This window comes from Phaethon aethereus, assembly GCF_964289735.1.
Source record: "Phaethon aethereus genome assembly, chromosome: 1".
Lineage (NCBI taxonomy): Eukaryota > Metazoa > Chordata > Aves > Phaethontiformes > Phaethontidae > Phaethon > Phaethon aethereus.
In genome coordinates this window covers 210,650,096-210,670,362 of record NC_138575.1, presented here as the reverse complement: position 1 = coordinate 210,670,362, position 20,267 = coordinate 210,650,096, and the positions used below count along the sequence as shown (strand labels likewise).

The 20,267-nt window shown below is 41.7% G+C and overlaps 1 protein-coding gene across 2 annotated transcripts; it reads right to left on the bottom strand.

Moving 5' to 3' along the window:
* Nucleotides 1-917: 917 nt before the first annotated feature.
* On the bottom strand, nucleotides 918-15,079 carry SESN3 (sestrin 3; the record flags this gene model as incomplete). Of its 2 annotated transcripts, XM_082002910.1 has the most annotated exons (9): nucleotides 918-1,004; nucleotides 1,851-1,995; nucleotides 2,403-2,593; nucleotides 5,036-5,151; nucleotides 7,339-7,513; nucleotides 9,015-9,251; nucleotides 9,639-9,821; nucleotides 10,565-10,762; nucleotides 15,035-15,079. In XM_082002910.1, 8 exons carry the CDS (start codon nucleotides 10,757-10,759, stop codon nucleotides 918-920), a joined length of 1,329 nt encoding a protein of 442 aa, XP_081859036.1. The 2 variants fall into 2 exon arrangements, with proteins under 2 accessions (XP_081859036.1, XP_081859035.1); XM_082002909.1 differs by lacking the exons at nucleotides 9,639-9,821; nucleotides 15,035-15,079 and having other exon boundaries at nucleotides 10,565-10,672.
* Nucleotides 15,080-20,267: the final 5,188 nt, after the last annotated feature.

The following is a 20,267-nucleotide window of genomic DNA, read 5'->3' as shown; positions in this document are numbered from 1 at the left end:
ACATCCAATATGAAAGAACAGATATGCTAGCCTTCCTTTACTTTCCTTAGTTAAAACATTGCGAAGGAAGAGAGTGCAAAAAAACCCACAACCCTATTTTTGGTCAGCCTGTGTATTAACTTTATAGGTGCCAACTAAACAAATTGCAACATGTGATGAGCATGGATACTGTAAGGATGACTGAGGGTGACTGTCAGTAAAACAAGATTATGCGTGATTGAAACACAGTAAGTGTGGCTGAAATGGCAAACTGTGAGGCCTCTTCTCTTGGGAAGGGGCATGACAAAGCAGATGAATTTCGCACTTCAGTAGCATGCTGTAGGATTTATCATGATTAATTTCACATTAAAGGGTGCTCAATGTTTGCATCCACATCTCGCATCACCTTCAATTGCTGTAGTAAGACAGTGACTGGCAAGCAGTCTCCAGGAGACAGAGAAGAATCCAGTGGGCAATTCAATGCAACGCAGCCCGTGCGTCTCTGTCACGAGTCACGACATGGTGGTACGTTCTCAGGACAGGCAGAACCAATCTTCTGCTGGACTCCACTAATCTGAGAAATGATTGCTTGGAAAAAGAATTCTCTAAGCACTTCACTCCGGTGCTTAACGAACAAAGCGCTAGGATTGGATATAATAAAAACAGTTTCAGGATCCTGACCATCGTGCAGAAATCCAGCTGGAAACAATGCAGAGTAGTGCTCCTCAGTGTTACTTTTGTTATCATTAGTAATGTTAAGCATCAAGAAAATAAAACACGTCATTGCACATTACAGCCGTCAAGAAGCACGGCTAAACTTTGACACTAGAGAATTGAATAACCTGATGCTACATCACAAACAGCTTCTGGTGTGTATCTATTTTGAAAGGTCTTTACATACTCGGTAAAAACTCCTTTACTCCTGCCCAGCGAATGCTTCAGGTTAAGTGACGAGTTATGGCACGAAGAGCATACAGAAGTTCAGCTTGCATACGAGCTTCCATTAGAAGTAGATTGACATGAACCTGTTAAAAATTAAATCAGCCATTTAGTTCCCCTCTGAATGCAACACTGTTTCTTCATTTAGGCTAAAATTTCTAACCTTTAGTAAAGTATCGCTGCAAGAAACTATGTCCTTTCTCCCTGTACCCTGCTGCAGGACTCCAGTTCCTCTTGAGACAGCTGTGTAGTGTGCCAATACGAGACAGCATCCTAGGACTGCAAGGAACTAGCCTCAACTGCTGCTTTAAGCAATCTTCCATCTGAGAAGTCCCAATAAAACCATTTTTGTATCCTAATGGTATTAATTCTTCATGAATTATATTTTGTTTTCTTTACTACCACCTTTGACCACTGCATAGGAGCACAGAATAAGGAATAGTTTACATGCCAGACAGGCTAGCAAGCACACAAGCACTGAACCCTTGTCAGGAAGCATTTACTTGGATATTTGAAGACACGCTGCTATTTTCATTGATGAAAACCACCATGAAGATTACATATATATATATATATATATGAGTTAAAGTCTTTTTTGATCCCATTCCCAAATATTGGCATGGTTGACCACTTCTGCATTCCCATGTTTATCCACTTTTCTTTTACAGTTACCAGTTCAATTTTATGGAGAAGTTACTCAAAATAATATACTATAACTATATATAATATAACTATAAAAAGAATCAGTATTTCCACAACATGAAGAAGTATTTTGGCAAAACTGGTATCTAACACTCAATGAATTAATCTTATTTGTTTTTCTCTTGTTAAAAACAGTTCTCTCGACAGACACTGCCATTTTGAGGTGTCGCTGTATTTTCATTTAATAGCACAGAGGTTCTGTGAAGCCAGTTTGGCTTTGAAATACGTACCTTCTCCGAGTGCTTGAACTGACGCCAGTAACTATCATACATGCGCTTGGTAGTTCTCTCTGGGTAGCAGGTCACTGTCTTTATGTAAACCTTCAGGCTGCGTTCAAGTAACTGATTAACTTCTCCATAATCATAGTCATCATACCTAAATTAACACAGGCAATCACTCTGTTGGATGTAAGTTTTTAAAAGCGTGGTCTTTTGCAGCATTATGGTCTTAAATTTGGGAACCGAAGCATTTATTATACATGCTAGAAAGCCAACTGATAACAGAGGATCTGAAAGGTTTAGTACTAGGATGCTGTCTTTTCTGAACAAAGGATACAGGATGGCTTCAGAGAAGACATTTCTGTAATAATTTCCATCCTGATTCATAATAATTTTCTCCACTGGAAGCAAAAGTTATACTGATAGGAGAGCAAAACCACTCTAACTTCTAGATTGAGGTACCATCTCCGCTTTAACACCTGGAGTCTAAAATCATGCTTTTCACATGGTTCATTTTTCATTTTGTTTAAAATGCACTCCTGACCAGGGAATTTTCGTCCATACCTGATTCCATACATACAGTGGACATAGTTAAATAAAGCTCTTCTTAGCGTAGTTGTATCAACATCTTCATGTGTTGCCATAGTGTTATACGTGAGGTTATATACCATCCGAAACTTCTCATCGAGTAGATGCCCAATATCGGAATAAAGCCTGTTTACAAGGGAAAAGCCATGATTTTCCCAAGTGTAGTCCTGCAGGAAGAGAAGGAAATATATAAATGTACAAGCAGAGCAAAGTCCCTATCTGATCCTCTCTATAGCTCAATAGCTTTTGTCGTCCGCTAGTTATAACTTTATTATCTTCAAAAAAAAATGCACTTTGAATCCTTCTTCCGTATCACTTGCTCCATTCCCCAAGGTTTCCTGGCAATAAGTATCGTATCACAGCACCCCACCTTCACCTGGCTATCATTAGCCTAGGGGTGAAAAAACCCCAAGCTTCTCCTTGAAGTGCTGAGGCCATTTTCCACCACCTGCTGTGCCTCTCTGACCACTGCCATGCTGTGTAGGATGGGCCTGTAAATTTAAAAACTTGTTCCTCTTGGAGGCTTTGATGCTTAGCTCTGAGCAGAGATGGAGTATTTACTTCCAGCCAGGATGTACAAACATTGGGTAAAGTGCTGAACCGTCAACAAAACAATAAAACTAACAATAAACTTTAGAACAAACTAATAAAATCTAGGCTGCTTTGGTCTTAGACAAGCACCTGGATTGCAAGGATTGCCTTGCCTGCTCATATCAGGAATGGGAAACCTTTGCAGAGTGGTGGCATGGCATCAGCAGTGGAGAACAATACTGCTTCAGAGCAGCATGCAACAGCTCTCCACGCTGCTGTCATACAGAACACGTTAGTTTGCCCACATCCTTGGCAACTGTTCAATCATTCAATCACTGATGCCATCTTTATAATCGAGGGCATCATCTCCACGTCCTTCCTGTGTCTGGCTGTTTTCAAAAGGTACTGCTGGGCAAGGGTCCTCACCCAGGCACTTTAGAGCACGTCTACTGACCTGGCCCCCTGATTAGGCTAGTGGGGAAGAGTACGTAGCAGCCTAACAGTGGCATTCAGTGACATCTAAAACATGCCACAACATCACATTTGGCCTCCAGATGCCAGTCCAAAAGACTGTAAGGCTTCTGAGAAATACATTGTACCTACCAGCCGTGCAAAGGTGTCCAGGACACCTGAGGCATCACAAAAGCCTCCAAAAACCAGAAGCCCCAGGAGGGGGAAAGCGCTGTTTACTACTAACAGCAGTTAATCCATACTAACAATGAAAAAGGGAAAAAAAAAAGTTTAAAGACATTCTTCTCTGTATGGAATACCTTTTTCTATTACTAAATTTAAACCCACAGAGATAAAGGCAGTCTTGTTTTATCAGACTAAGGATTGGATTTATTGCAGGGTTTTGGGATGCTACTGCAATTTAAATAGCATTAATAGCAAAGCATTTGGGGAGCTGTGGGTATATACATCTAACTGCTTAAGAGCGGGACATACTAAGAAGTTAAATTATCAAGGTGACTCCTCTGAATGTAGGCCAGAAGCTGTCCTGTTTATTTAAGAGCAGAGATGTTTTAGTTCCAATTTCAACTTCTGTAGAGCTTCTTTCCATGGGAGCCTGCTGCTCCTAAAGTAGTTAAGCAGAACGTCTGATTTACAGGCACTGACTCTGCCTTACTCTTTTTGGCAGTGCCTACTGACTTTAGGCTCATATAAAGACTGCAGAGTAAATTATCCAGATCAGCAGAGATTGCTATATAGCTAAATACATTTCCTGAGAGTGATCATGGATTCTCTATTTTACAATCTTGGATACATCTTCTGACCATGAAGTTTGCTACACACACTGTTTTTTTAATTGAAGTTCTTTAAATTTGTTTAAGATTTCTTCTATTGCTTGCAATTTATTACTAGACTGCTGATTAATCTACTCTATAAGCTGGAACAGAACCACCTAGAATGTCCCTCCTGTTATATATATAATGAAGAATTTCATGAGTCTGGTCATGGAAAAAGATGCCAATATGTAAGACAATATACAGGTAAAATGTACATGCTGTTCTTTCAGCAGCACTAAAAAAATATATTCAAATATAGCCAAAAACTTCACTAATCATATTTAAGAACTCCTTGTCTTTTCCGACATTGAAAGTCCAGGGATTTGGTGCATATATGAGAACGATACTCAGCAAATTGCTTTCATAGGCATATATACCTTTATGTACTGATAACCCCTGGGCAGAGAATACTTGATAAAATGACAGAAATAAAAGGTCCTTCCAGTGGATTTTTTCTACAACATCTGGAGGGATGGAAAAGAAATTCTTTTCTACCTTTCACTTTTATTCCAGGTTTAGTGATATGCTTTACAGTTTTCAAACATTAATTCTGGCTATATCTGGAATAAGACTGAAAGCTAAGTATTCCCTCATCTGAGATGTACAAATAGTAAAAGACTCATCTCAGATAGATTTACGGAAGCTTGCGAGTTATTTAATGGACCAGGACAAGAAAAGGAGCATGCAACAAGCATGCAACAAGCATGCCCCACTGCAACTGCTTTACGCTGTTTGCCCTGCAATGAGATATACAAACATCCTTTGAGTGAATGTACTTTAAAGAGGTGGTACCTGAGCTCTGAATGTTGGCAGATGGTCTTCTCCTCGCCTTGCAAAGTCTTTGTACCCAAATCCAGGATCTTCAATATAGCGGGAGACATCTGTAGAAACTATTTCATCATCAAATGCTGTGAATAAAACGGCAAAATGCTTTGCTTTAGGCAAGCACATGAGTTAGCATCAACTTCCAACTACCACTCTACTACTGGACTAGAGAACGATTTTAGAATTTGTGCAAAGGAAGAGAGTGGTACAAAGGAAAGAAACATTTCAATCCCAATCTGCTTGCATGGGATCCATCCCTTTCATTGAGCCAACTAAATGTCAGCCTAGACCAGACATTCAACGTACTTCTACAGATGGGAAAAGATGGACTAAACTTCTGTCTGGAGGTGTGCTTTTACCTCTGTTGACTTCTAGGGCAGGCTAGCTATCTTAAATCAGGAAGATGAATCCTGTTAGTAAAGTCATTGTACTAGGCTAAGAAACAGAAAAATGTATCCTTGGCAACAGGATTGCTATGCTGAGCAGGTATGGTGCCAGGAATTGCACCAGCTCTGTTCTATAACCTGGAGTATGAGCAACCAGAAAGCAATGCAACACTCCACTTGTAAATATCAGTTGAAGATTATATGAAAGCAAAGAGCTCTACAGCAGTACATCAGGCTGAAATTCTGCCAGAAGCTCTAGTAACTAAGCATCTTCAAAGAGCTCCAAAATGTGTCACTAAGCAAGCACAGGTTCTCTGTCAGGAATCAATCTTTCCCTCGCGAATAAACAGGTGGCTTGATTGTGTAACTACCTCTGCTGAAGTTGACTACTGCATAGCTGACTGCATTTGACCCTGATGTTATAGCCCTGGCTTGTTCCATATGCATTGACAGAACAGTTGCCATATGTCCACTGTTAGCACCTTGAAAAGTCAGTTAATCTAAGAATTGCAGAAGTGCTTTATCTCCTCTTTGCCCCATTAAACAATCAAAACATAACTGCGTAGGAAGAAGCTTGCACAGCATCTGCTACAGCAAAAACTCAGTGAAGAATGATGTCTTCTCCCCTGACAAGGACTGAATTTCATGAAAGGGTAAAGGCCCAATATATACAGACTCCTCAACTCAAACCAGCAAAAGGCAAAGAGGGAAGAAAGTCAACAAAACTATCAGCAACCACATCAAAACCCTCCTTCTGTCCCAAACAACACCTCTTCCTTGTATGTTTGAAGTTGCAGAGAGTCATGGAAGTCCTGATTTGACAATGAAACTGCAATGGGTGTCAGTTTATCTGCACTGTTGATACTGCCTGACCAAAGAAAAATACAGCAAGAATGGACAATGTCCATTTCTTAAAATCCAACAATGACGTTGCTGGATATATCTTCTTTCAGAGATTTTGCATGTTCCTAGAGAGCCACAAAAAAAAAATCTCTGCAGATGAACAATACATTCTTTCTCCCTTTCTGGTTCAGTGCACAAAAATTTAGATACCTTTGGACACATTTGGTCTGAAACTACGGAGATCTAAATTCACAAATAACAGTGTCATTAAATTGTAAAGCATTTTATGGGTCACTTCTTAAAATGACACAAGCTATTATCTTCAAGTAGCCTCTACTATGAAGAAGTGTTTGGAAATTCTGATTTTCTTAATAGTATTCTTTCTCCAAACACTTTCTTTGGAAAAAAACCCACCTTCCCGTCTATAGGAAACAGATTTCATTGTATGGTTTGTTAGAAATGAAGGCCTCCAGAGCATAGGAAGAATACTGGAAAAGAAGCTTTCAGCTGAGAATTGTGAACATTATTTAAGAAAAAAAAACCATCCTAGGAATCTCTATCCCAGCACAGTAGTATGATCACTCAGAATGGTAAGTTAGAAATGTCCTTTCCAGGTAGGCAGTAAATGGTAAAGAAGTTGAGTCTTAACCCGATCTACTCCCTGAACTAAATGTCGTATCTGAAGGCTGCTTATGAGTGTCATTGAAGTTCTAAGCACTGTAGAGCCTAAATCTGTGAATTATTACTGAATATTTACATGTATTAAGTAATCTGAAGCTATAGAACATATAAAGCAATAGAAATTTACACCCAACTTTTAAAAGAAGCCTACAGGCTTTTTTTAAATATACAAAAGCTAAATTTCAAGTAGCAAAAAGGATGGTGTTATTTGCCAATCAAGTAATCTTAAGCAGATGAAGCAAGTGACAGGACCACCCTTACTACACTCCTACTAGAGCAAGAGTCAGAATAAAGAAATGGACAGAAAAAGTTGTAGTCACTGAACTGGCCTCAAGTGTTTAGTTCTTACAAAGCACAAACAAAAGGGAACTGGAAAAGCACAAATACCTCCACTAATTACTAGCAGACTCTCTTTCTTCTCCTTTTCAAAGCGAGTTGCCATTTCTTCCTGAGAGGCTTCTTCATCCTCTTTATCTTCTTGTAGCCTCTTCATCCTTTCCATTAAGGCCTCCAGCTCACTTAAAGAATCTGCAATCTGCAAAAACACCATGACATTCTGCAAAATTAGAAGATAGACAACGTGTGTCATCTTCAGATTTCATGCTTGACAACAAACGTTCTCAAAAACAGACAGCAGCAGCAGCAAACAGCAAAACTCACGCCAGAATGCATTTTGTCACATACAGTGTAGACAAGCAGCTTTCAGACAGTGAGAAGAAGGGAGCTGGGAAGTGTTACGCTAACCTATCATGGTAATCTACTGCAGTGGGATTAACAGTGGAAGAGCTAGTGTTTGAATATTAATATTTTAATACTAATATTAAGGCAACTTTGAACTAAATTTAATATTAAGGTAACTATTTACTGTCTACTAGTAATGCAAATATGTTTCTGAAGAGATACAGTGCAACACTGCAATGCATGAACACAACCTGAGACGGCAAATCAGTGGGGTTTTTTTCTTTTTATTACACGTCATCAAAATAACCGTTATGTTGACCTTTTTTCTTGCTTTTGTGAGGAAAACAGGCCTCTTTTTACTAAAAATATATCAAAGTTTTGGGTTCTGTGATCTGTACTTATTATTCAGATTTTTCATAAGATAAATTGTTTTTTCTTTTCCATCTTTTCCTTTTGATTCTGTTCTGACCATAGCTATAATCGTTTTCTAGTATGCTACTCACTGCTTAACGAGCAGCACAGAGTCAGCAGCAACCCTTTGTCCACTACAAACAGGGAATAAGACACGCCGGTGATTTGAGCTAGCATGTTTTACAGCCCAGAATTTTAAAATACGGCAATTGAACTTGTTCACATATTCACATTGTACTGCTAATTTAAAAAAATATATCTAGTGACTCTGCTCATAATCCTGATCTTCCATCAAAGGCGATGAGGCTAATTCATCAGTCAGCACTAATTCAATGACATGTCTTCAAAGCATTATAGAGCCACTTTCAGAAAAGAATTTCCACATTTAAGTTAATTAACTAGTCATCAAAGTTCTCTGTCGGTTGATTCAAGACTGGAACACCAGTGTGAAGAATTAAATAATTTTATTTCAGACATTTCCTCCCATCTACACGGAAGTGTTTCAGAATTGACCTGTTTTGTGATTGTAGGCCTTGAAGTCAAAATTATTGTTATTATTATGACTTCTGGGTTTTTTTTCCCATTTCTTTTTTCACTCGCATGTTAGGAACATGGATGACACAATGCTCCGGTCAGCAACGCACTATCTGAAGAAACTGGGACTTTAAGCTTTCAGCTGAAAGCAAAGTTTTAGTCTTGCCCAAGGGGTTGTGAGATTAACTATCAAAATCACATTGCTCTGACTACCATCTGCCATTACAGTGTGGCTTTCAACAGATTACACTGCAAACTGCTAGATCTAACGTAAGAGTTACCAGACTCAAACGCTCCAGTAAAGCAGACAAAAACTTTCAAACTACCCTGAAATTTAAACAGGAAAGAATGGAAGAAAGTTTTCTAATGCAAAACAGAGGCAAGCAAAAGAATCTTCTTGCGACACTAACCCCAAAGTTGCTACTTGTGAGGGATGCGTTTTCTATGTTGTTGTCATTGGCAAGATCACAGACACAGAAGTTGTTGACTGCTATAAGTCTGACTCCATTAGATGTATCCGGATCTCTCTCTGGATTAATGCCACTACCAAATACAAAACTTGCCAAGGCATGATAATGTGCCAACAGGACAACAGCATGCACCAGTTCAGGAAGAGACCAATTATTTTCCCCAGTCTTGACAAGTTTCTGAAATGAGAATAAAAAAAGTGTAAATACAAAATATCTTTTGGCCCCTAGCTTTTCCATAAAACACTGTGTATTTTAAAAAGGGACCAATTCCTTTCTTCCAGTAATAGCATATTCCTCTTGCACACAAACTCTCACTGGATAAAAAAAGAGACACCTAATATATTACCTCTTTTCTTTTGGGGTTATTTTAGCCAATGCTATTTCTAAAAAGTAAATCTTGTTGGCTTTGTCACACAGAAGAATTTATTGGCTTATTCAACGCGCTAGTACTTCCCTGAATTTTTTAACTCAAGGTAATGAAGCCTAACCAGACAATTGCGCAGTTCCTGGCAGTTCTTATTACTGGACATTTACTGGTATTACAGGGCACGACTTAACAGGTACCTGAATGTGCTCTTTCGTGATCAGCCAGGGCCGGTGTGCAAGGAGTTTGTTTATTTCGTTCAGATTTTTCAGTCTTTGGGGAATGTATTCCAAACCGTTCAACCATTCTGCAATCCCGCCAGTCTTCAAAAACTCATCAACGTGCATGTTTATTAGGTAGGAACACTGATGTCTGGCAGCAGCCTGCAATAATTAAACACAGAGGGAAAAGGGCAGCACATTAGCATGTAATCTGATTTTGCTGCAGGTGGAAGACAGGCTACTAACACAAAACAAAAATACAATTTCATTCCAAAGGGCCGTGGTTTATATTGCAACGCATTTCTATACAACATGGAGAATTCTCCAATAAAAATACGTTTGAGTACTTTATTCTGAATCACATAATCTAATTTAGGTTGGAAGAGATCTTTAGAGGAGATTTGGTCCAACACCCTGCTCACAGTAGGGCTGACTTAGATCAGGTTGCTCAGAGCCTTGTCCAGGCAAGACCTTTGGGGATCACAAAACCTCTCTTGGCTCCTGTTGCAATGCCTCAACACCCCCATGGTAAAAATTGTTTTCCTAGTGTCCACCTGGAATTTACTGTGACTGCAGTCCACTGCATCTCACCCTACCGACCGTTAAATATCCAGAAATAAGGTTACACAATTTTAACAGCTCTTTGTAAAACCTCACTCTCGTGGGCATGTGAGAAGTGTATCACCGTGGGAAACAGGGAAACATGTGCATTGTCAATTCTCCCCTCTCACTGAAAATCTTCTGGCTAGGCATGCTTTATTCTGATAAAAATCAACTACAAAAATTCACCCCCTGCCAAAATATTACACTAGTCTCCCTTTTCTAAGGTCTTCCTTTTTTTTAAAAAAAAACAAACTCAGAACTCAAGGTTGCAGGAGAAAATACCTTAGTCTGTTGTTACATACCATTATAGCAATGTAGTGCCTATAGGGCAAAGGAAGGGGCCCATCCATGCGCAACATATAGAACTGGCTGCGGAGGAAAGACTCCAGGTACTGAGTATGGATGCTCATGACCTGCGTGATGTTGTCCAGGCGACCAGATGTAGAGTATTCTTCCACAAGAAGATTAGTACGTTCATCCAAACCATTTGCTTGCATAACCTTAAAAATAAAGTGGAAAAAATTAATTGAGAGATAAAGAGATTTTCTCCAGCTTTAGCCCTGGAGAGAAACATATGGCAGAATGAAAGGTTTGCTTGTGTACAAACTTAAAGGCAAAGCTAGAGATCCAGATGTATATTTGTAAATATACATGCTTGCATGCGTGTGAATACACATACAGATACTACTTGTACACTGAGAACTGAAGAGCACTTTTCACTGTACCTCTGTTATCTTAACATGTTTCTAAAAAAACAAAAACGTTTTTCTGTAAATCTTTCCAAAATGGCTAAACTCACAGATGCTTAGTCAAATCTGTACAGAGAGCTGGAAGTAAGCAAGAACTAAATGGAAAGTAAAGTCTTTATGGAAGCCAGCCTGTATAGACACACATCACCTGAGCATTCAGCCCTAAAACCAATTTCAAAATTAATGGAGAGGAACTGGGTTATGTAACCAAATTATAGAAACAGCCTGGCAATCTACCCCTTCTGTGCTTGTATAATTGAAGAGGAGATCAAATGCTAATTTGTCCATAGCATTCAAGTATTATTTAGAATAGGAATTTAATGCTTTCTTTAAACAAAAGCTGTTCTTTAATTATTCCAACCAATCCAAACCTTGGGCACAAGATGAAATGAAACAGCAAAAGAGTCAGTAGCTCTTGCAGTGCAAGCCCTGACACAGGATTAGTGCTATTACTCAGTGTTTATCACCAAGAACAGCCATTCTCAACATGTTCACCACTGACGTTACAAGCACAAGACTAGAATACCCAGTATTTATTCTGAAACTGCACAGTATTAAACCAGCCAGTTTACTATTGCAAACACCATGAAATGAGAAAACATTTTAGCTGATTTACTGTACATGAAGACAGAAAGTGCCTGAAGCCAAGAAGACACAATGCTTTTGCTGAAATAGTCTATATAAAAGATGCCTGCCTTCTTTATGATGGGCTGATAAATGGACCGTGTCTCAAACATTTTTCCATCAAATCTTACATAGAAGTTATGTACAAAGAAACATGAACAACATACTACATTTTCACTTCTCACCACTGTACTTCCCTGTTTTAATTTGTGGGCCCAGAAAGAAAGGTAAGAAGCAGCTAAACAGTTAGGTAGCTCCATCATTTTTACATGTGTAGCTCTTCACTGTGACTGCTTTTCTGTGTTTTGTACCCAAAAGGATGTCTCCTCAGTTTTCCTTAAGAATGTTTTTACCATCAGAAGTTTATTCACACATTAGAGATCATTTTATCTCACTTATTACGGTATATCACAGAATCACAGAATCACTAAGGTTGGAAAGGACCTTCAAGATCATCAAGTCCAACCATTAATCCAGCGCTACCATGTCTCCTAAACCATGTCCTGAAGCGCCACATCCACATGTTTTTTGAACACTTCCAGAGATGGCGACTCCACCACTTCCCTGGGCAGCCTGTTCCAATGCTTGACCACCCTCTCGGTGAAGAAATTTTTCCTAATACCCAATCTAAACCTCCACTGGCGCAACTTGAGGCCATTTCCTCTTGTCCTATCACTAGTTACTTGGGAGAAGAGACCAAACACCCTCGTCGCCACAACCCCCTTTCAGGTAGTTGTAGAGAGCGATAAGGTCTCCCCTCAGCCTCCTCTTCTCCAGACTGAACAACCCCAGTTCCCTCAACTGGTCCTCATAAGACCTGTGCTCCAGACTCCTCACCAGCTTCGTTGCCCTTCTCTGCACACACTCAACACCTCAATGTTCTTCTTCTAGTGAGGGGCCCAAAACTGAACACAGTATTCAAGGAGTGGCCTCACCAGTGCTGAGTACAGGGGCACAATCACTCCCCTACTCCTGCTGGCCACACTAGTGCTGATACAGGCAGGGACACTGTTGGCCTTCTTGGCCACCTGGGCACACTGCCGGCTCATGTTCAGCCGGCTGTCAACCAGCACCCCCAGGTCCTTTTCCGCTGACATCTCTCCAGCCACTCCTCCCCAAGCCTGTAGCGTTGCATGGGGTTGTTGTGACCCAAGTGCAGGACCCGGCACTTGGCCTCATACAGTTGACCTTGGCCCATCGATCCAGCCTGTCCAGATCCCGCTGCAGAGCCCTCCTATCCTGCAGCAGATCAACACTCCCACCCAACTTGGTGTCATCTGCAAACTTACTGAAGGAGCACTCGATCCCCTCATCCAGATCATCAATAAAGATATTGAACAAGACTGGCCCCAGAACCGAGCCCTGGGGAACACCACTTGTGACCGTCTGCCAGCTGGATTTAACTCCATTCACCACAACTCTCTGGGCTTGGCCATCCAGCCAGTTCCTCACCCAGCGAAGAGTAAACCCGTCCAAGCCACAAGCCGCCAGTTTCTCCAGGAGAATGCTGTGGGAGACGCTGTCAAACGCTTTACTAAAGTCCAGGTAGACAACACCCACAGCCTTTCCCTCATCCACTAGGCGGGTCCCTCACTCTACTCCAAGGAGTCCTCGTTATTCAAGTGTATCTCCCATGTATTTAAGAGATCTTTGTCTCATTTAGTACTTTCTTGGGGTAATCATACTTTTCCTGTCTCTGGTAAGGTTTCTAATTTTCTCCAGCTTGTCAGGCATTTTCCTTGTAACAGTACAAGTTATGGAGAAGAAATTTTGCTGACAAAATTGAAATATAATCCTGTAGGACTGCACTGCTGCTGTGTTAGGCATAGCAATATGCCACATTATTGCTTCTGAGATTTATCTCCACCTATATCACTATCCTCTTCATACTATATACGTACTTCCTCCTGATTTATTACCATCCACAGATCCACAAACATGTTTTTTTATTCTGCTTGTAAAGCCTTACGGCACTTTAACAGGAATCTTTACAATTAAGGTGTTATTGCTCTGTCCATATTCCTTCCATTATGACAATAAAGCAGGCTTTGACACAAGCAGTGTTATTATCAAGATTTGTGAGACATGCAGTATGTTACTAATCTCTAACTACATCCTTCCTATCCACTGTATTATTTCATGCCCAGGAACAGGGGGAAAACATAGCCGTTTGCTTAACAAACAATATTTAACATCTGTTCATGATACTGAATAGCTGTTTTACCCATACAGGTGGAGGTTCCCTTCTGCTGGGTAACCGCTGGAGTTACTCCTTTCTGAGAGCTACTCAGCAACTCCTCCTGCACCCTTGGCTAGCACCTTTACCAAGTGCATCGGCTGTGAAATAAATTCTTTAACTATTCTCCCAAAATGTTATCATTTTAATTACATTTATTTTTCTACTTTTTATACACTTACTGACTTTATGAGAAAAATGAAGTCATTATGAAGTTTGGCATCTCAGTTTCTTCTCCTATTTCATATGAAAGGGGAAGTCGTCTTCTCAAGCTTGGCTGGCTGGAACTCATTCTGCTTCCCTCTTCTCAAGTCTAAAGTCTAAAATTCTTTTTGAATTCTCTTCCTTTTTGCTTCATTACGTTTTCTTGTTGCCAGCGTTTACATTGTCTCTGTTTGTTTTTAGATTCAAACCTCCCTGGTGTATAAATGGAGAGAGACTCAGAGAACAGCAGCTATCTCCTCTTTCCAAATGCCTTTTTGGCCCCTCTTGCATGTGAATTATCTGCCTTTAGCAACTATTTAAGACAAAACAAAAAAAAGGGTCCTGGTTTTATAGCCGGCCATCACAAATATTTAATTGATCAGTAACTAATATTCTGTGAAGATTAAGATCACAGGAGAACACCACCATAGCAAAGTTTCTACTTACTGCAGCAAGGTGCAAATAAAGGCTTAAGTTGAACATTAAATTGTGGGTAGAAATCTTGAGTTTGACGTCAAACCGTACCTTTCAACGATAAATCTTCTCAAAAACCAGAGTTACAGTCTAAGGAGTTAGTCATATTTTCAGGTTCTCTCAAACTGAAGGTTAGACACTGCTCTGAGTGCTATATAAACATACCGCTGCAATACTGGAAATACCTCCCCTTAGGCCTGGCATTAAGAGTAATAAGTAAGTGATCACCCCCCACGAGAAGAGCAGAGCTGGCACTCATGGTTGTCTCCAGGAGTGCTGGTGACCGAAAAGATGTCAAACGGCACCACTTGTGTGAAAGGGCAGGGCGGTTCTTACCCACTGGAGCCTGCTCTGGAGAAACCATCACTTTTGCTAGCAAAGGAGCTCATCCAGGTACCATGGGACAAGCAGGATCATAAAACCATCCTTCAGTATTTCCATTTTAAAAGCTACCACCCGCCTGGCCCAGCTAACCACAAACTTACTTCGTTCTCTGGTATAAAGGCACTTGGTCCTCTTGTCAGTGGCGGGGAGACTTGTACTCTTTTTTCCTGCAAAACAGACACATAATTCAGTCAGCATCAGGAATATCATATTAATTCACTTTATCTCACAACATGAGATCTTCAAGGCCTGGATTAAGTTCTTTTTTCACGGTCATCTGGGTGTTTTACAGCCCACTGAGGAGGTGAAGCCATCACACCACGTTGGCTAGATCAGCTTTGCACGCCCTGCACTTTGCATGAATGAACGGCACGAATTTTGGCAAGGGATATGACAGAAAAAAACAAAAAATGTAATCCCGATTGGTTTATAAACCAGCTTGAAGATACACAGACAACAGCAATAAAACATCTGGCACAATGCTAAAATTAGCCATTCACTGGATTGAATGGAAGTTCGGAAAGCGGAGAGAAAAAAAGCCATGCTCAGGAAATTATAAGCAAGACGCTGTTTTCTTCAATATCAGCATCTAGTGGGATCCTCAGTGTTGAGAACAGTGTAAGCACTTTGTGTGCCAAATATTGGCACGAACAGCACAGTCCACGCAAGCCAGCAAGACCCAATTAAAGACTTGTTCTAGAAACCCGATGAAACGGCCGCCTTGCTCAGCTGCTGAGCCCGCAGGAGAACACCACACGCAGTACAAGCCTTGGTCAACAAACCCCAGCTAGAAGTCATGAAACGCCCTTTGAGGATGATATATTTAGTACAGGACAGGCTGATAGAGTAACAAGAGCCAGAGGACTTTTTTGATTTATTGGGGATAAGAAACTGAACTAAGATAAACTGTGGAGGCTTTCACAGCGTGGCTGCTGACAGCCAGAGGGGTGAAGGGGACCTAGGAGAGGCTGCCTGCTCCTCTGGTTCACCAGGGGCAGGACCAGCACTGTCTATGCCATTCCTGACCAACATTGGTCAAACCTCCTCTCAAAGACCCTTCTGGAGGTTCCTCCATCTCTCCAGGTCATTTAGTTCTTCAGACCTTTAGTTTTATTAATAAGTTTTCCTCATGTCTAACCTTAATTTCCCTTGCAGGAATTTAGTGATAGGACGAGAGGAAATGGCCTCAAGTAGCACCAGGGGAGGTTTGGACTAGATATTAGGAAAAATGTCTTCACTGAGAGAGTGGTCAAGCATTGGAACAGGCTGCCCAGGGGGGTGGTGGAGTCACCATCAGTGGAAGTGTTCAAAAAACACGTAGACGTGTCACTTCGGGACATGGTTTAGTGGGCTTGGTGGTGTTGGGTTGATGGTTGGACTTGATCTTAAAGGTCTTTTCCAACCTTAATGATTCTGTGATTCTGTAATTTAAAGCCGTTGCTTCTTGTCTTTTCTTCTTTTCCTCTTTATGGTTATACTCCACCTATCTGGAAACTATGGCTGTACACTTTCTCAAGACCCTAACTGCACCGCAGCGTTGGTGACTCTTAAGTTATTCATCAACAGCTGTATTGGATTTGCATACTAAATATTTTGTGCCCCTAACATAAAGTCTGAGGTTCTCCATAACAAATGACCCTTAAACACTTCTATCAGGGGGGCTTAAGCTTAACCGCCATGTGCACGAACAGCAGCGCCGGTCCCAGAAGGAGCGTGCCACCGATTTCCACACAGGAAAATGAAGCCACTGGAGCTGCACAACTATTGTCCTGTTCCTTAAAAACATCCTGTCCTTTCTAAATTAAATTATGAAAAAACATGCAAAAATCAGCAGTGATTATTCATGAAAGATGTTCCAAAGCAAACTCTCGCTGTACAATTAGCTTTGTGACTTTGGAATAATTAGCTGCTAAAAGATGCAGAAATAAGCTGGATCTACTGTGTGAAGCCCAGCATCCAGGAGACAACTTACTGCAACCGCTGCCTGCTGTCGCAGGCCCAAAATCCGATAAAATACTTCTTCTGAATCAAATGTACAGTCTAAAGTAAGAAGAAAGGGTGTAGAGAGACCGGGTATCTGCACATGCAACCCCTTCCTCGCACAGCTACACAAGGCATAGGAAGATGTCTTCTAGCTTTAAATACGCAATTTTGCTAGGAGCCAGTCATTTCTGGCAACATTAAAAAAATAAATGCTTTCCAAGATTACTATTAAGGTTGCATTTTTACTTGTTTTATGAAGTTTATCTGGATATTAGTTTAAAACCTTCATTTCACAGAATCACAGAATCATTAGGTTGGAAAGGACTTTCAAGATCATCAAGTCCCACCATTAATCCAGCGCCACCATGTCCCCTAAACCATGTCCTGAAGCGCCAAATCCACACGTTTTTTGAACACTTCCAGAGATGGCGACTCCACCACCTCCCTGGGCAGCCTTGTTCCAATGCTTGACCACTCCCTCAGTAAAGAAATTCTTCCTAATATCCAATCTAAACCTCCTCTGGTGCAACTTGAGGCCATTTCCTCTTGTCCTATCACTAGTTACTTGGGAGAAGAGACCAACACCCTCGTCACCACAAGCCCCTTTCAGGGAGTTGTAGAGAGCGATAAGGTCTCCTCTCAGCCTCCTCTTCTCCAGACTAAACAACCCCAGTTCCCTCAGCCGCTCCTCATAAGACTTGTGCTCCAGACCCCTCACCAGCTTCGTTGCCCTCCTCTGGACACGCTCCAGCACCTCAACATCCTTCTTGTAGTGAGGCGCCCAAAACTGAACACAGGATTCGAGGTGCGGCCTCACCAGTGCCGAGTACAGGGGCACGATCACTTCCCTACTCCTGCTGGCCACACTATTGCTGATACAGGCCAGGATGCTGTTGGACTTCTTGGCCACCTGGGCACACTGCCGGCTCATGTTCAACCGGCTGTCAACCAGCACCCCCAGGTCCCTTTCCGCCGGGCAGCTCTCCAGCCACTCCTCCCCAAGCCTGTAGCGTTGCATGGGGTTGTTGTGGCCAAAGTGCAGGACCCTGCACTTGGCCTTATTAAACCTCATACAGTTGGCCTCTGCCCATCGATCCAGCCTGTCCAGATCCCTCTGCAGAGCCCTCCTACCCTCCAGCAGATGACAGACTCATACTGAATAATCTGGAGGAAGCAGCTTGCATGAGCAAGACAACTCGGATAGCTGCAAACTGTCAGCTCTCGCTGGAGCACAGGTCTAAACCAGACCTGAACCACTGCCTTCTCCATCTTGCTCTCTGACCTCTACCCTGCTTCTTCAGGCTCTGCAAAGCTGGTCCTCAGGGCCAAACGAGGGCACAAAAATGCATATGATTCTAGCGGGATGTGGGCTCTGTTCCTGTGTTTCCCCACTCAACGTGACTGATATTACTCCTTTGACCCTGCAGATAAGCTGCTGCTGAGAAGGAAAGGAGGAAATGGTACTTGGGTGGAAGAGCGTAGGCAAGTATCTCCAATTAATTCCTGTGAACGACAACAGAAAGCCAAGGCTATAGTCAGACACAAAAACCAAGGTGTGTTAAATATACTACAGGAAAGACAAAAATCCAGCTCCTTTTGGGTGTTGGGAGTTCCAAAAAGCACAAGTGTGGAAAAAACAGACAACCAAAGCAAGAACAAAAAACCAAAACCTCAAATATAATAATTAAAGCTGGTGAGTCTAATCACGGCACGTTTTCAGGGAGCTGTTTTTTTCTGTATTAGAAGTATATACTCTTCCCTTCCACCAACATGGAAGATTACTCTGCCTTCATGCCAAAGCTTTTATTTTATTAAAACTGGTTAAAACAAGCTTGTCAGAAGAAAAGGAGCAAGCATCATCTAGTTGCACAAGTTCTCGGGATGCTATTAATAAAAACATGGGAAGTTTACAAGCATTAAGAAAGATAACGCTGGCTTTGTCATATTGCAGATAAGAACCACTGCTTCTGGGCACGCTTTAGCTAGAGCAGTGATTTAAGGTCTACCCAAGCACCCAAATATGAAAAACTATGTATGGGAATTACAAAGCAAAACTGCAGATATATGGTCCTTTACGGTGAAAGTTCTTGTAAAGCTGCTTGTTTCCCAAGAAAGCGGGTTTGTTTTCCTGTCTAACTAGTCTTTGCAGGTTACGTTAGCTATCGCTAAGTCAGCCAAGGTCCCTAATAACTTATTTGAAGCTGGATTCTTATGCTAAGTGGATGAAGCAAGAAACAGGTTGCTCAGCAACCAAATGCTATATGCATGTATACCAGCCATTTTCTGCTTCACGTTCCTCCAGAAATGCATTGCCAGAGTATGAATAAGTTATCTTAAAAGGTTTGCAGCCAATTCCACTTACATTAAAACTAGAGCCTTTTTTGGGGGTGCTTCTTCAGAAAAAGAAAGATGATGAAGAGCTTCAAAGATAAGCAGAGAAAATGGAGCCTGGGCAGGTGACTGAGAGAGGGGCCACTGCAAGGCAGAGCTTAGAAGTACGTTTTGCAGTAGCATGCTGCGGCGTCAGACAGCGGAACGAGACCTCTGCAGACCAAAGCAGAGCTGCTGCAGGAATTCATGAACAAACAGGCCTGAGCAAGCTTTATCTGTGACTTGCTTTTTCTCCTTAAGCTGCACCTGGAATGGTGTCAGGAGCTAAATATCAGGGATTTTAACAGTGATGAAGTGGAACCATTTCCCATTTTGCACATCTGTAATTTGCAAGAAACACCTTCATCCTTGAGCGAGGTCTGCCCAATCCCTCAGAGCCAAAAGCTGCGACACGCCGTCGCACGGGTTTATTTTCAGTCGTGGCAGTGACTACACACCTTCCCTCCGGAGCCAAGAGGCTCTGGGCACCAGGACATGGCACCTGCATCTCAAATAGCTGCTGGGCTGCTGTGGCGAAGGAAGCGATGCCAGAGGCACTCAGCTGGCAACGTGGCCACGAAGCCCACGCAGGAGCAAGCACGAGCCCGGCTGGTGCTGAGGCAGCATGGTGGCTTTCCTCCCAAAGCCTAAAGCAAAAGAAATAACCTTTCTTCCTCTTCGCTATCACATGAGTCACCGCGTCCTCAGGCTTTATAGAAATGACTATTTTTAGTAAGCTGTAAAAGAAAGCTGTTTTATTTGAGAACGAAGCCACTAGCTGGCGGGGTTGATGGAACAGCTGGTTTGGGAAGTACTTTTGAATACCCGTGAACGCAGAAAGCACAGGCAAGAAGCAAGTGGTCGCACTGATGTGGTTGTATGGGAGCTTCTCATGCACGTGGCACATAAAAGCTAGTTCATCCTGAACTTAACATCAAGGTGGCCATGTTGCAACTGGGGAGAAAAAAAATCACGGGGAAG